The 16,060-nt window shown below is 32.9% G+C and overlaps 1 protein-coding gene and 1 non-coding gene across 2 annotated transcripts in view; one reads left to right on the top strand and one right to left on the bottom strand.

The window, feature by feature from the left end:
* Positions 1-690: 690 nt before the first annotated feature.
* Positions 691-793, top strand: LOC126007315 (U6 spliceosomal RNA). Its single transcript, XR_007494897.1, has one exon. It is a non-coding gene; the product is annotated as a U6 spliceosomal RNA (small nuclear RNA).
* A 9,766-nt stretch (positions 794-10,559) lies between these two features.
* The window catches only part of CLCA2 (chloride channel accessory 2), a 35,087-nt gene continuing 29,586 nt past the window's right edge, over positions 10,560-16,060 (bottom strand). Inside the window, exon 14 of the mRNA XM_049771245.1 lies at positions 10,560-11,025. Coding sequence (XP_049627202.1) covers positions 10,586-11,025 — 440 coding nt within the window. The 3' untranslated portion in view covers positions 10,560-10,585. The remainder of the gene's footprint in view (positions 11,026-16,060) is intronic.

The following is a 16,060-nucleotide window of genomic DNA, read 5'->3' as shown; positions in this document are numbered from 1 at the left end:
TGAGAGTTATATCTTATACTAAATTTCTGTGTACCTTTAGTTATATTTTATTTTGTAAGGGTCATTAAGCTGCTTTCACCTGTGCCAGATGCTGGTAATGAGGGTGGGGAGACCACATCCGGTTCCTTGCAAGTATTCACAGCTGACAAGCATCTTGGTCATTTGAAAGACTTGCTCACTTCTTATAAATGTTTGCAGATCCAAGGGTACAAACTCACAATGCCACCCTCCAGTACCCCCTATCCTAGTATCCCTTGTTATTTGTTTTTATACTCTTCAACCTTAAGATAACCACAACACCTCTTGGGTTACTAATGATTAGGGTGATATATAATTCATATCTTATAAAGCAAAGAAAACTCTCCAAATTACTCTGTTAGATCTCAAGTTCTGACAATTTCTGACTTTTATAACATCTATAGACCATCAGTAGAACTCAAATGAGCAACATGAAATTATTTTACTAAAATTATCTTTCAAAACATGAATTGTGAACTTTGATAGACTGCATAGATTCTTTTAAGTTTGCTGGATTTCAGATGAAACTCATTTTGGTCTACCACTTTCTTGTATTTTTGAATAAAATGTACCTTTATGTATGACATTGTTGGATTTTTTCAAGGTGGTGGGCACCAGCATTATCTTTTCTATCAAATGTAGTCTATACTAGCTCATAAAATTTAAAAAATTGTGCTTTGGCAGCACATATACTAAAATTGAAATGATACAGAGAAGATTAGGATGGCCCCAGCACAAGGATGACATGCAAATTCGTGAAGCATTCCATATTGTGCTTATTCACAATTTTTTTTCTGTTTTTTTTTTTAATTTTTATTTTGTGCTTGTGATTATTGTTTGGTTGTTGTCTTTATTGATGTGGTGCTTTTATGTAGTCACTGGTTTCAGGTTTTTTGTTTGATATTTTTTGGGGTTTTTTTTGTTTGTTTGCTTGTTTCTATTTTTATATATTTTTTGTCTTTTTATGTTTTTCTTCTTTTCCCCCTTTTTTCTTTTAAATTGGTATATATAAAATCTGTAGATGGACTCCTCTTTTTTTCTTCAAGCAGAACCACATAACTTGAATCATCTTGTTCTGCCTCATAAGTTGAGGGAAAAAAGAATGGATGGTACCAAGACCAAACAGTCATATGAACATTGAGTAGAAATAAAAAAAAAGTGGTCAGACTTAAACACCAAATTCAAAGTCAATGACAAAAGAATCAATACCCATTCTACAACTAGCTATACACAGAGGGGACCACTTAGACTAGTAGCCTGGAGGTACAAGAGGATATGGAATGCATGTTGGGAACAGGGGTGGAGGGAGGACACCACTGGTGGTGGGAATCCCCCTGATTTAATGTCACTATGTACCTGAAATATTACTGTGAAAGATTTGTAATTCACTTTGGTCACAATAAAAATTATTAAAAAATTGTGCTTATTGCTAATGTTTGGCACTAATTATTTTTATAATCTTTCAGAATCAACAATGAAGCATCAAAATTGAGTAGAGGTATATTCAATTATACCTTGTAGTATAATTGATTCCAATATACATTTACATAGTGTTAAACAGATATATACATTTATTTATTTTTTTTTTGGTATTTGGGTCACACCCGGCAGTGCTCAGGGGTTTTTCCTGGATCCGTGCTCAGAAATTGCTCCTGGCATGCACGGGGGGACCATAGGGGACGCCGGGATTCGAACCGATGACCTTCTGCATGAAAGGTAAATGCCTTACCTCCATGCTATCTCTCCGGCCCCATGATATATACATTTATTGTACCTATTTATTATATTTTATTTTATTTGTTATATTATATATATTTATTTATTATAGTATCTGTTTATTATTTGTACATATAAAATAAAATTTATATTCTTAAATATACCAGACACCTAAATATATGGAGAGAGAGCTTATGCTTTGGGTATATCAGTATCTCATTTCCAAGTAATACCTGGTTGACCTCAAGTAGTAGAAACACTTAGCCCTGCAGTGGGTGGGTAGTAATAGAAGTAAATGTGAGGAAAACTGTGATATAGAAAAAATAAACAAAAAAGGTGAGAAAATGAACAAAAGTGCATTAGACATATGGGACTTAAAAACCTGAGAGTAAGTAAAATAAGTCCAGTACAATTCATACTTAACTTGCATAGATCCACTCACATTTTTTTCATCAAATTTTGTCTAATATTATAAAATTGACTGTATTTTTTCTGAATACAAGCTATATGCTATGACTTGTCTCAAGGACCTGATAGCTTTGTGTTATTTCTCCTTCATCACCAGTTTTCCCCAATTTTACCTAATATTTTGACTTATCTATTACATACTTATTGATGAAACCCAGTCCTTCTCCTGAGATATTTCAGCTCAAATGACCCACCTAGATCACTTGAGTTAGCTCCAGTTACCTATAAAGGGGATTTCCTGATGTGACTGACTATTTTAGATAAGTCCCCTAAATTTTTTTATTTTGTTTTGTTGTTGTTTTTTGCCTACACCTCTGTCTATTTTGCTTTCTCAATGGAGAGTCCAGGATGCTACCATGGCTGCTTCATTTCCTAACACCTTGGGCTTTTCTATTCTTAGTCTGAAAGAAGTTCTGTTTTGTTTAGAATAAGACTTTCACTGAGCAGGCCATGCTAACAATATTCTTTTAGTACAGCTAAAACAGATACACCAAATTGGCTTAAATAAAGAGCACCTTAGCTGCTGGGATCTGGCTTTGGGGAAGGCAATCCAGATTGGTCAGATAATACAAACCAGAGATTCAAGGAGTTAACATGCTGAGAAACAAACTTTCCCCAAAGATGTAGTATATGTTAAACTTTTCAGAGAACTCTTCTATCATTCTGTTTAATAAAAAAAGTACCTTGAATGATACACAGAATTCTGAATTTGTTTGCTGCACAGATTAATTTTTTTTGTTTTTGAATTTATTTAAACAAGTGATTCCTCTCATATTTTGCTACTTTTACATAACATTTTCTGTATAAAATTCTGACATGTACATAGCAGTAGTGTTATTTTTCCAATGTACAAATATTCTATGATTTATTATCAGTTGTTGGTGAGTAGTTGGATGATTTTCTTTGAGGGTTGTTATAAATAGCAATAAATGATTATAAATGTTATAAAGTGTCATAGATTAAAAACTTTGATTACAATTTATTATACAAGGTTGGGTCACAGTCTGTATATATAGGGTAAATTACAAAAATGCAAAAGATAATTATAATTACATGATTATTTGTTTTTATTTTGTTTTTACACCACATGCTTTAGTTCTCAGGGCGTGGTGGACCACATGTGATTCTGGGGAATGAATTAGTAAATACTGAGCATAGATAATGCTGCCTGCCCCCCCAAAGATATGTCTTAGATTTGATGCTTTTTTTATAAAAAACTTAATAACGGCTATATGTACAAAATAATTTAAGTATAACTTAATTTGTAATATCTAGAAACCAATGTTCCAAGAGTCCATACTAAGGGCATAAATATGACAGGAAATCAATAAGTTTATTTATTGAATAAACATTTTATTTATAGCATCCTGCATTTTTATTTGAAATAAACTTATACAGAATAATTACATTAATGAACTGAAAACCAAATTCTTGCTAGTCTAATGAGTAGTTGTCCTGCCTTATTCTACTCTTGATTTCTAGTGTTTTCACTTTTCCATTGCATTCTTTTTCATTTATCTTTTTTTTTTCTTTTAAAAAGGTTTTCATTATATAAAGTCAAGGTACTTTGACAAAAGTTCCTTTTGAAATGTTTGTTTAACCTACAGTACCAAGGAGATAGAAAACAAATGCCCACTGTACTGATAGCTTCCTTCTTTTGCTTTGGAGACAACTGTTATCATAGAGTAGATATTTGATAAGACTTATCAGCCCATAGCTGAGGGGAATAGGAATCAATTGGGCACCATCTGGATTATTTTTTATCAAGGGAATCATCTTACTGATAAATCTAAATTAAATATAGATTTACAGAGGAAAATGTTCCTTTAGAGATTTGGGTACAAACTCTTAATTTCCTTAATGCATTTGAGATGTGTACTTGCATTGAGACAAATGTCCTATAATGCTTCCTTAATTTTTTTTACCATTTTTCTTTTTTGGTTTGGGGCCACGTCTGTCAATGCTCAGGGCTTATTCCTTGTCCTTCTCGGCATTATATAGGATTATAGGAAATTGAATCTTGGTCTGTCATGCATAAAGTAAGAGCTATACCCTCTGTATTATCATTACAGCTCATTTTGCATTTTATTAAACATTATTTAAACACTGTTGTTCATAAAGTTGTTCACAATGCAATTATTTCAGGCATTCATTCTTCTAACACCAATCCCACCACCAGTATAATTTTCCCTTCACCTTTGTCCCCAATTTCCTATCCATCCCCAAGCCTGGACACCAAATAAATTGATTTTATATTACATGTTACAACAAACTGGTAAGCAGAACAATAAAACATAGTTCAGTAAAATAAAATTTGTGAAAATTGTATCTTATAATGGTGTTATTAAAGTCAGAATACACTGAGCTGTTTGATGCTAGTTGAGCCTTCTGTGTTGTTTTCACTCACTGAACTTAGTGCCATTCTATTTTATCTGTTCTATTTTGATTATTCTATGTTATTCTTTTCTATTTTGACTGATATGTGCCTTTTTTAAATTTTCCATTACACCAGTAAGGGGTTCCTTCCCTCATAGAGCACACATTTATCTCATTTTCCTTCTATTTGTACTTCCCTACATTTTATTCACAAATATAAGATTCACAGATTTTGGCAACTTTATGTGTATTCCTCTTTATTTTTTCAGAATTAGATATTCTACCATCATTATGAATTTAACTCTTTAACATAACCATCTTTATATCATTTAAAATAGTTTCTTTTCATTCTTGTCTTCTCAAACTATGCCACCTAATGGTATTCAGGATCCTCTAAGACTACACTCCATAATACTTGGGGAACTCTTTTTTTGGTTTTTGGGCCACGCCTGATGACGCTCAGGGATTACTCCTCTTGGATATGTGTTCAGAAATTGCTCCTGGCTTGGGGGACCATAAGGGACGCTGGGATTTGAACCACCATCCATTCTGGATCAGTTGTGTGAAAGGCAAACGTCCTACTGCTGTGCTATCACTCCCAGCCCCTACTTAGGGAACTCTTAAGAGATTAAGCCTAGGTCACATAGGTGTCTAGCATGTGCCTTAATCATTACATTATACTATTTTCATATTTGCAAATATATTTTTTATTTTATTGAGTTATTTATTTTATAATTTATTTACAGTATTTTATATATATTGAGTATTATTTCTTTGCGGATGTCACTTATAAATATTTTCCTCTACTCTGTAGTTGCCTTTTTTTTTTTATTAATCATGCCCTTTGATGAGCAAAAATATTTAGGTTTGGTGCAGTCCAGATGATTTTTATTTAAATCCTTAGTTTTTATCTATTTACAGAAATCTAGCTACACTATAGTTGTGAATATATCACATATGTTTATGCTTTAAGTTATATCTATGATATTCTACTAATTCAATTTTTATAAGGTAAAATAAAAATTTCTCCCATCTATGTCTTTTATTTCAATATTTATTGAAAATAAATCTTTTACTCAGTAGTCACTTTTCTTCACTGATTTATTTGCACATGCCTTTGTTGAAAACCTAATGGTCATATTGTGCAATCCTACTTCCATGCTCTACATTATGAGATGTAATTTACAACCTAACACATTGTCTAATTTAGTGAATATAACCTGAGCACTTTAAAATGGGATTTTAGAATGGACTGATATATCTATTCATTTTTTAACCTTCAAGTTCTTATTTTCCACTGGATTCTTTTTCATTTGAAGACTCACACAAAGATTAAATGCTACATATTTAGGACTTCCCCCTGTGGCTGCTTCCTTTTGGATTTTATTCCTTAGTTTCTCACTGCTTTAGTAATGTCTAGCATCTGTCTTGTCTATGCAATTAAATTGCTATGTTATGCAATGATGCAATGTTATGCTATGTTATGCCTGAATTCTTATTAACTACCTTGAGAAAACTAGGAATGTTTTCCAGGGGAAAAACTAAAATGTAGATGACAATTAGATTACTTCCCTTTTAAATGTATTATTTCTCTTAGTTTATGCCTGCTTTTGTTGTTGACCAGTGCTTTTAAGTAATTGCATTTAAGGGCCAGATAGATAGAACAAGATAGGGAACTTATCTTGCACACAATTGACTCAGGTTCCGTACTTGGCACCACATGTTTCTCCAGGTATCTGCAGGAGTGATCTCTGAGTTTATAGCCAATAATAAGCCCAGAGCACTGTTTATTCCAGGGTTCTCAAACTCAAATTACCTGGAGGCCGCAGGAGGCAAAGTCGGAGTGAGGCAGAGCCGCATAAGGAATTTCGTTTACCGAATATTCAAAATAAAAAATCGCATTAGTAAGAAAAATATCGCAAAAAATCGCATTAAACATTTGCATACCCCGAATGGAACTGCTCGGGGTATGCGAATGTTTAATGCGATTTTTTTCTTACTAATGCGATTTTTATTGCGATTATTCGATAAGCGAATAATCGCGAATACTGCGAGATTTGAAGGCCTGCTGCGGGCCACAAAATGTTGTACGGAGGGCCACAAACGGCCCGCGGGCCACGAGTTTGAGACCCCTGGTTTATTCAGTTCCCCCAAATAATATATTTTTCTTATTTACAGTTATTTTGGGTGTATTGTATTTTTACAATTACTTTATTTAAGCACTGTAGTTACAAAATTGTTCGTGATTGAATTTGTCATAGAATGTATATGACCCTTCACCAATGTAATTTTCCTACCACCAATGTCCTATTTCCCTCACACACTCCCACCCCCCCTCCCCCATCTCTAGGGCAGGCATTTACTCCCCTGCTTTTGACACTGTGGTCTCCGCTATTGTTAATGAAGGAGTACTATGCGTATCACTTTATCCCCTTTCAGCACCTAGTTCTTGTTAGGAATGATCGGTTCCAACTATCATTGTCATAGTTGACCCTTCTCTATCCTAACAGCACTCACAGCTCTTTGTGGCAAGCTTCTTACCATACTATCCTTTATTTTTTATATCCCATAAATGAGTTAGATTATTATATGTCTACCCTTCTTTTTACTCATTTCACTCAGCAAAATACTCTCCATATGCATCTATGTATAAGAAAATTTTATGACTTCATTTTTCCTAACAGCTCCATATTATTCCATTGAAGCAGAAAACTCAAGGTCCAATCCCAAAGGATTGGGGAGATGTGGGCCTGGGAGCAAACGCCAACATAGAAAATAATCCACACAAGTTGAAGGGGATGGTAAGGGTCCAGGAAAATTCCACCACAACCTTCCCCCATTAACACTGAGACCAGTAGCAGATAGCTCATTTGTGGAAAAAAGAAACTGCAGTTTCTCCATGAGACCTGGGGTCTATATAGGGAAGGAAGAGACCACACCCTGCGTGGAGAATAGATAGGGTATAATGGACCAATCCAAAAGCTATTTCAGTCCAAAGGTGCTTCAATCCAATGAGCAAAAAACACTGGAGAAGGAGAATTATCCTGAATATAATGAAGACCTGTTATTTCAACATTCCAGTGTGTAGATGTACCACAGTTTCTTTAGCCTTGGGTTTGTGGGTTGTTTCTAGAGTCTGGCTATTGGTAAATAGTGTTGTGATGGATACAAGACTGCAGAGGGCTTTTCTGCATGGTATATGTGGGTTCTTAAGTTATATCTCTAGGAGTGGTATTACAATTCTTAATAGTAAAAGTATGGGTTCAATATAAACAATTCTGCCATTAATGTAATTGAACTAATCACATTGGGTTTTGCTTTGTTTTGTTTTGTTTTGGGGCCACACACAAGCAGTGCTCAGGGGGTATTCTTGGTTCTGTACTGGGATCAAATCCTGGTCAGCCACATGCAAGTGAAATGCCTTACCTGCTGTGCTATCGCTCTGGCCTTTTCAATTTGAGTTTTAAGTGAATCAATTTATTAAAGAATAATTTGCTATAGGAAAAAGAAAAACCTAATAATGAAATACTTTTTTTGTATATTTTCTCTTATTGTTATTCGTATGCAAAGTTATTTTTAGGGGAATGCATTAAGGCACATATAAGCATCAATAAGTGCATAAAGGATATAAAATTCATTCCCAGAAAATCTATTTCTTGCTTTTGTTTCTCATGGATATTTTATCATACCTCTAAAAGAATAAAATAAACATTGGAAAAACATTGCTGTTAGCTTATAGACCATAACCTAATTGCTGCATAAAAGCAACAAACCTGGCATTTTAAGTTAGTGATAATAATAGTAAGTCCAATAACAATAAGAATGTTCACCCTACATCACCTTCAGTCCCTGACATTTTCTTTAATTTTCTTGCAATATCAGAACAAATGAATAATTATGTAGCTATTCATGTTCTATTCTACCAAAAAGCAGTTTCTCATAGTTTCTCCTTCTCCCTGGCACAATGACTGTCTGCTTCTACTTGTTATTATTTGTCTAGGATACTTTATAATAATTCTATTATGATGATTGCTAGAATGTCTGTCTTATTATATTTTTCTATTTCCCAAATCTATTTTTCATTTTCTTTTTGCTTTCTTTCTTTCTTTCTTTCTTTCTTTCTTTCTTTCTTTCTTTCTTTCTTTCTTTCTTTCTTTCTTTCTTTCTTTCTTTCTTTCTTTCTTTCTTTCTTTCTTTCTTTCTTTCTTTCTTTCTTTCTTTCTTTCTCTCTCTCTTCCTTCCTTCCTTCTTCTTCTTCTTCTTCTTCCTCCTCCTCCTCTTCCTCCTCCTCCTTCTCCTCCTTCTCCTTCTCCTTCTCCTTCTCCTTCTCCTTCTCCTTCTCCTTCTTCTTCTTCTTCGCTTTGTGGGCTACACCTGGTGACTGATGCTAAGGTGTTACTCCTGGCTATGCACTCAGAAATCACTCCTGGCTTGGGGGATCATATGGGATGCCAGGGGATCGAATCACGATACATCGTAGGCTAGCACAGGCAAGGCAGATGCCTTACTATTTGTGCCATCGCTCTGGCCTCTTTCCAAATCTTTATGTCTTCTGAACCTATTCATAGCATGATGCTCATTAAGTGAGTCTTCACTTAAACCTCTATTGTATTGTCTGTAAAATGAGAAAAGTGTTGAAACCTTAAAATCCACACACTAATCTGAATATTTTATTAACCTCCTAAAACTATAGTGAAGCAACTTTCAGACATGATGACAGTACAAAGTGGAGGGACTGGTTGTTCTGGGGGATTTATTATTTCCTTCTGTGAAGATTTAGGTGCTATAGACTCAGACAGTAACAGACCAGACCTGGCATGTAGTCTGACCTGAAAGAAGGTAACTTTTAGGTAGAAATCAGTTAGTTGTTTCTCTCCTGAACACTGGCCAGATGCTCTTTCTGTCTGTTTTATTTTATTCATTTGTCCTCAATGCTCTCTTAAAAATTCCATCCAACTTTTATTCTAAATTGTTCTGATTCTAAGACTAGTCATTGATCTCCATTGTTTTTTTTATATTTTTCAATAAATTTTAGTTATTATATATAAAGAAAATGATTTTATATCTCAGTAATAGTTTTAAAATCAGATAAGTAGAATTAATAAATAAAAGTTGATAATAAAAAATTCATTATGGCCTCTGCTTTTTTCCTCTTTATTCACTCCTACCACGTTTACGTAAATAATTCTTGATAGAGAAAGGTTCCATAGGTATTTTTTAAAAATTAAAATAAAACAGTTCATCATTTCCAAAGGCTAGTCTCTTCTTCATTACCGTTTTCTTTGATTGAAATTGAATAAAATCCTATATAACTAGATATACTGCAAGTCCTATGAGAGTAAACTGAATTCATTGAATAATAGCAATAACTTGCAAAGAGTTGTAACTTACAAAAGAATAAATTCAATATACCTTTGTTACAAAGCCAGGCACCACAAGATAAGAATGAGCTGCATTTTAAATTTATCTCTTAACAATGAACCAGGATTTATTCGAGAATTAGCACTGGAATTTGACCTGCAATATGTGTAACTAAATGCAATAGTAAACGACTACAATAAAAGTTTCATATTTGAAGTTAAGTATGATCTTTAATCACAGGGAAGAGACTTCCTCTGAATAGACATGTGGAAATAAAAAATTATTCAAAATCATTAAAAATTACTCCATATAGATAGTTATACTATATCACCCAGGCCTAACTTTCTTTTTCCCTTGGAGCTATTTTTTTCCCTTGGATACAGAAGCCTTTAGTTTCTCTTTGATCATTTTTTTTATGAACCTTTGTCTCTGAAGTTACTATCATGGAGAATAATTTTTATTATTTTATTTAAAGTTCACAGTTTTAATAATTTCCCCAAAAGATTTTCCCATTTATCATGTAAAAAATTGAACTATATGATCAAAATCAAAGTATTTAATGGTTTTATGTTTACTCGACTTTATTAATATAATTTCAGAAAGTACAAATGTCATAAGTCCTACATTTAAGATTTTGTACCTTTGATCATAACAATTTTGTTCCATTTTCACTCTTGTCTGGTCTTTTATTCTTGTTTAAATTAAAGTGTATTACAACTATACTCAAACAAATGATTACTATTAAACCCATTGCTGTCAAAACTCCTTTCAATATAAGACTCTTTTTGAAAGATACAGTAGCAGAATTTTGGGGAGTAAAGAAAGATAATTGGACAATATTAGATACAGCAGACTTTAAAGAGTTCTTATCAATTGCTCTTATTGCCACATAAATTCTGTGCTCTTGAGTATCTTCATCAAGATGATTCTCAGGTTCATTTGTAAAAAGATATGGTGAAAACGTAAATTTCTCCTTGGTTCCAGCTTGCTGAGGATTTAGCTTTGATGTGTTCACTAAAATGCCACTGTTAAAGTCATCACGAATATTCTGTAGATCTTTACTCATTCTTATTTCATAGCTGTTAGCTGAAGTAAAAAATAATATATCAAAACCAGTGCAAGAGGATTCATCTATTAATAATAAGATTCAGCATAGCAGTTATCTTACAAATTTACATGATTCTAAATGCTCTCAGTATCTATTTTAGCAAACTTATTCTAAAGATTAACTAAAAAGAAATAATCAGTGTTGACCATACAAAGAAAATTGGCACTGTGAAGACTTTTCCCATAAGATATAAAAAATACTGTTATGTTTCAACTAAAAACTTCACATGCTAGTGCACGGGTAAATAAATGTCTTAAGTATAGGTCAAATAAAAATTTAGTTTTTAGTAGAAATAAATTTAAAATTAATGGAATAAATGTAAATAACATGAAAAATAGTGGTGTGACCATTCCATTTGGTGGATAAAAAATTGAAAAATAAAATTCTTTTTATATGGTAATATTTTTAGAATAAACTACAAAGCGATAAATATTTTACATAAATTTGTTTATTTAGTTGAAGAGATAACTAAATTCAAGTGTAGTCTTGAGGTAGTTTTAGAACTCAAAGTTCAGAGATCATTAAAATTTTTTAAGTTTGAGTTCACAAATCAGAAAGCTTAAGCATGAATTATATCTGACAAAAATGCTTGTAATTGAAACCAAAGATAAAGTTTACTTCTTCAGATAATAGGTAAGTGGTTCCACTAGACTAAACTTTTTTGCAAATAATAGGTATAAACTCTGAAGAAAGGGAAAAATATGCCATTGAATTATAGGATTCAGATAAAAATAGTCATATATTGAAGGATATAATCCTTAAAGGAAGAGGACAAGGTTAAGAATAATCATGCAAGCTTGTGTTTTCTCTTGAAATCACTCTCCTTTCTAGTTTAGATCACTGAGAATCCAAACCAGCAACCCTTAGTGCAAGAAAAATCAAAGGAATCAGTTTGAGAATTGTCAGAGTAGTTGAGAATTGAATAAAAGACCCAAGTTTTGTTTGTTAGCATCTTTCAATTCATTGAAACACCTTTAATTATGTATGTGTGCATTAAAAAAGAATTTCAGAGGGAAAAATAGCGAAGTTTTATACAAATGTGCATAATAAGAGAGATAGTTTGGAGTCTGACTCTTGCCAGGTTAGAAGAGTTAGTAAATATATAATATATAATGGATATTTTTCTTCACAATATTTGCAGAAGAATAAAGATTGGGTCTCAGAATTAAATAATTAAATATTTTATTTAATACTTTTGATTTAATTATTCATATTTGATCATCTGTACTAATCACAATTATTTAATTAGTTAAATAAATACTTCATTGTTACTATAAATATAATAGAAACATGTAACAATAATAATATAAATATAAAATATAATATACTATGAATATATGATAAATTGAATTATTTATACTAATTAATTTAATTAATTTATTTACCAAATTGTGACAAAGATTTAATGGAATTTTACTTTTAAAGATATTCTCATTGAAGGCGAAGCTATAGCATACTATTAATGCCAGAAGACTATGATAAATTAAGAAAAATTCATATTATAGACATAAATAAATATTATGGAATAGGGCAGGGATTTTATTTTTATAATTTTATTACATTATTTTGATTTTACAAATTATAATATAACAATATAGCAATATTCATCATCTAAACAACTATGTAAAGTGTATAGTTTGGGAGTAAATAATTCACCCCGTGCTTTTTGATTTTCAAACTATCTGAATAAGTTTTTTTTTGCCTTGCATGCAGCCAACCTAGGTTGGATTCCCAGCACCCCAATATGGTTCCTTGAACAGAACCAGAAGTAATTCCAGAGTGTAGGGCCAGGAGGAATACCTGAACACCACTGTATATGTCCTTCAAAACCAACAAATTGTTATTAATGACCTTTCATTAATAATTCTACATAAAATACTAGATTAAAAATAAGCTACTACTTGTAGAACTGAGACATTCTACTGGTATCACAATTTTTATTTTATTTTAGTTATTTAAATATTTTTATAATTATGCTTTTAAATGGCTAAAATACATTTGAAAATTAATATAAAACTTTCAAAGAAAAAATTTGTCCTGAGAAATGAAAATCATTGGATTTTATGTTTCCATTTGAAATATGAAAATATTCTGATGATCATTTGATGAACAATTTGAAAATCTATAATAATTTGTTAAAAATGAGACTATTTCTATGACTGAGTAATAATCACAAAAGCCTTATCAAGGCTGCAAAACAAAATAACCCTCATATTTATACTTATCAATCAGTCCATTTCCTTTGAATGTATTTCCTTGGAGCTGAGTTGTTTCCATTGTTTTTTAATACAGTGGGACAGATATAGGTGAGAAACTAAGCTGACCATCTACTCTATACACATTGTAGAACAAACCATTGTTCTAGATCCATTATTTTCTGTGAAGGAAACACTTCTGTGATGTCTCCCAGTCTTCTCACACATAATGTAAAAAGTATTTTTTCATAATTTAAAAGAATTACACATAGTTCTTTCTTCTGTGATGTTGGTTATCCCATTTTTTCAAAAAAAGGGGTTGAGATTCAAGAGTTAAATATAATGTTGCAGTCAACTGTGAGGAGTTACAAGTGCTAAAAATGAACTCTTTTTTTCTAGTCTAAGTCCCATATACTTTTTATTATGAGTAACTATTAAAAATTCAGCAGGACTGCTGTGCAACTGCAATGGCTAAACACTAAATTTATGCATTCCTAGATAGTCTCCTTCCATTGATCATATTTCTCTCTCCATTTACTCCATTGATCATATTTCCTTTTCCACTTACTTTCTTCTCTCTGTGATAAAAAGAGAGTGCAGCTAGGTTTTGTATTCTTGTGTTCCTATACTTCTCTAGGTTTAGTTTCTAATTCTTTTACAGTATAGTTTATCCTCTTAAAGTAATCCTATGACTATATTCAAGAAACTATGGAATGGCCAACTCTCACAGGAACATTCCATTTTAGTAAGCCAGGTAATTAGAATATAACATGTAAAAATCCAACTGTGTCCTTAGTGTTATAAATATTGATATTCACTGAGGGAAAATAAAATGGACTTGCCAGTATTTTAAACTCTCTCTCTGAACCTTGTCTTATTTGATTCTCTTCACAAACCCTCTGAGATGGGTATTCTCATTCTCTGCTCTTTCAAAAAGAAACTAAAGTTTAGAGAAGTAACTTGTCTGTTGTTACATAGAGAAAACATGAGCAGTATGATTCCAAATCTTAATTACTGTATTATATAACTTCCCCCTGAACTGTGATTTCACTTATGTTTTATTTCCTCCAAATTTCTACTTTTCCAGTTACTAAAGCTAACATTCTATTACTCTCTTTAACACATGCATCATTTGGAAAGTCCTGGGTTTGGACTGAGGACAGAAAAAGCAAGTTGAAGTCTTGGCCCCATCTTCAAGGAAAGCTCTCTACCAGTAGGAACATTTCCCATTTCCTCTTTTCACTGGAAACCCAAGATGTCCTCTAAAGATTATTTTAGGCTTTTCCTACATTGAGTGTTCTTCCAGCTTGAAGAATTACTGAGCGTTGGGTGAAGGGTAGGGGGAAGAAACATCACTGTTACTGAATAGCTTTATTCAGAAGCAACAAATTCTCAGCAATTTTTAAAGATAATATGGTTATGTAAGAACATAATTTTTAAAGTCAGAGGAAGCATTATCAAAGTCAGGCAGCTTGGCCTTAAGGGAGCTATCAGTGAAGTTTCAGAAGAAGGTGAAGAAATTCTTTCTTTGGAAATCAGAAGAATAAAATGTTTTTAATTTTATGACATTTAAGTTATAGCTGTTTCTATAATAAAGGGGGCATGACAAATACAGATTTCCAATTCTTTCAAAGCTTTGAACTTCAAAAGAATACTTAAAATTTAGTAAAGAGAGTATTTTCCTGCCCTATCTGGTAAGTAAAGCTAGATTCAGAGAAAAAAGTATTTGAAGACAGAACTGGAGAGATAGTACAGTGCATAAGGTGCTTGCTTTGTATGTAACTGACCCAGGTTCTATCCCCAATTCTGCATATAACCTTCAAGCATCACTTAGGTATGATCTCTGAGCTTTCCAGTAGTGATCTCTGAGCACAGAGCCAGGGGAAAGTTCTGAGTACTTCTGGCTGTGGAACTTAAAGAAACTGAGTGGAAGAGGAGAAATACAAGTACAAAAAAGGATGGGGGCTAGAGGCCAAGAGGTTTCAGGTACATTGGTAGTGTTAAAAAAAGACAGCACTAAATATTCAATCTAAAGGCAACAACAATGGAATCAAGAAACCTAAACATTAACAATCTAAACTTAAAATGGGCCTGTTATACTGGCAGGCTGTGCGACGGGGTGTGGTATGGGATGCACTTGGGAAATATTTGTGGAGGAAGGTCGACTCTGGTGGTGGGATTGACACTGACTGATTCATTATATTTCTGAAATCTAGCTATGACAGACTCTCTAAATCACAACGGTTTCAATAAACTATTTCTGGTAATACTTTATATTAAAATATTTTTATTTAAGCACCATAGTCACAAACATGTTTGTAGTTGGGTTACAGTCATAAACTACACCCCCGTTCACCAGTGCAAAAAGACCTAAATTAGAAGTAAGAAAAGCAAAATTCTAAGACACTAAATTCTAAATAGAGAAGTTGTTGTATATGAAAACATTTCCATAAGATTATTCTTTGCCTGTGGTCCCACCTTGATCTTCGAGGTGGGGGCGCTGTTGAGAGTGGAATAAATAGTTTGGGAGCGAGGCTTTGGGGGTCTTTTGGCAGAGTTTGCTGGGTGGCTCCAGGTGTTTTTTTGGAGCTGGCAGTAGGCTGACAAAGGACTCTTTGCGCTCAACCTTTTACCCCTTTACCCTCCTGTCTGTGTGGATTATTTGCTGCAGATAAATATTACCGAGATTTCCACCCAAAAGGAGATAAGGGGATGGGAATCAATTTCTCATTCTGGAGCTCTTTGAGATTACACAAATAACAAATAAAGGAGTAAACGGGACCCCACAAGAAGTTATCTACAAGAATCTTAACCAGAG

The sequence above is a fragment of the Suncus etruscus genome, chromosome 4, assembly GCF_024139225.1.
Source record: "Suncus etruscus isolate mSunEtr1 chromosome 4, mSunEtr1.pri.cur, whole genome shotgun sequence".
Taxonomy (NCBI): Eukaryota; Metazoa; Chordata; class Mammalia; order Eulipotyphla; family Soricidae; genus Suncus; species Suncus etruscus.
The sequence above is the reverse complement of the archived record's forward strand: the minus strand, read 5'-3'. Positions and strand labels throughout refer to the sequence as shown.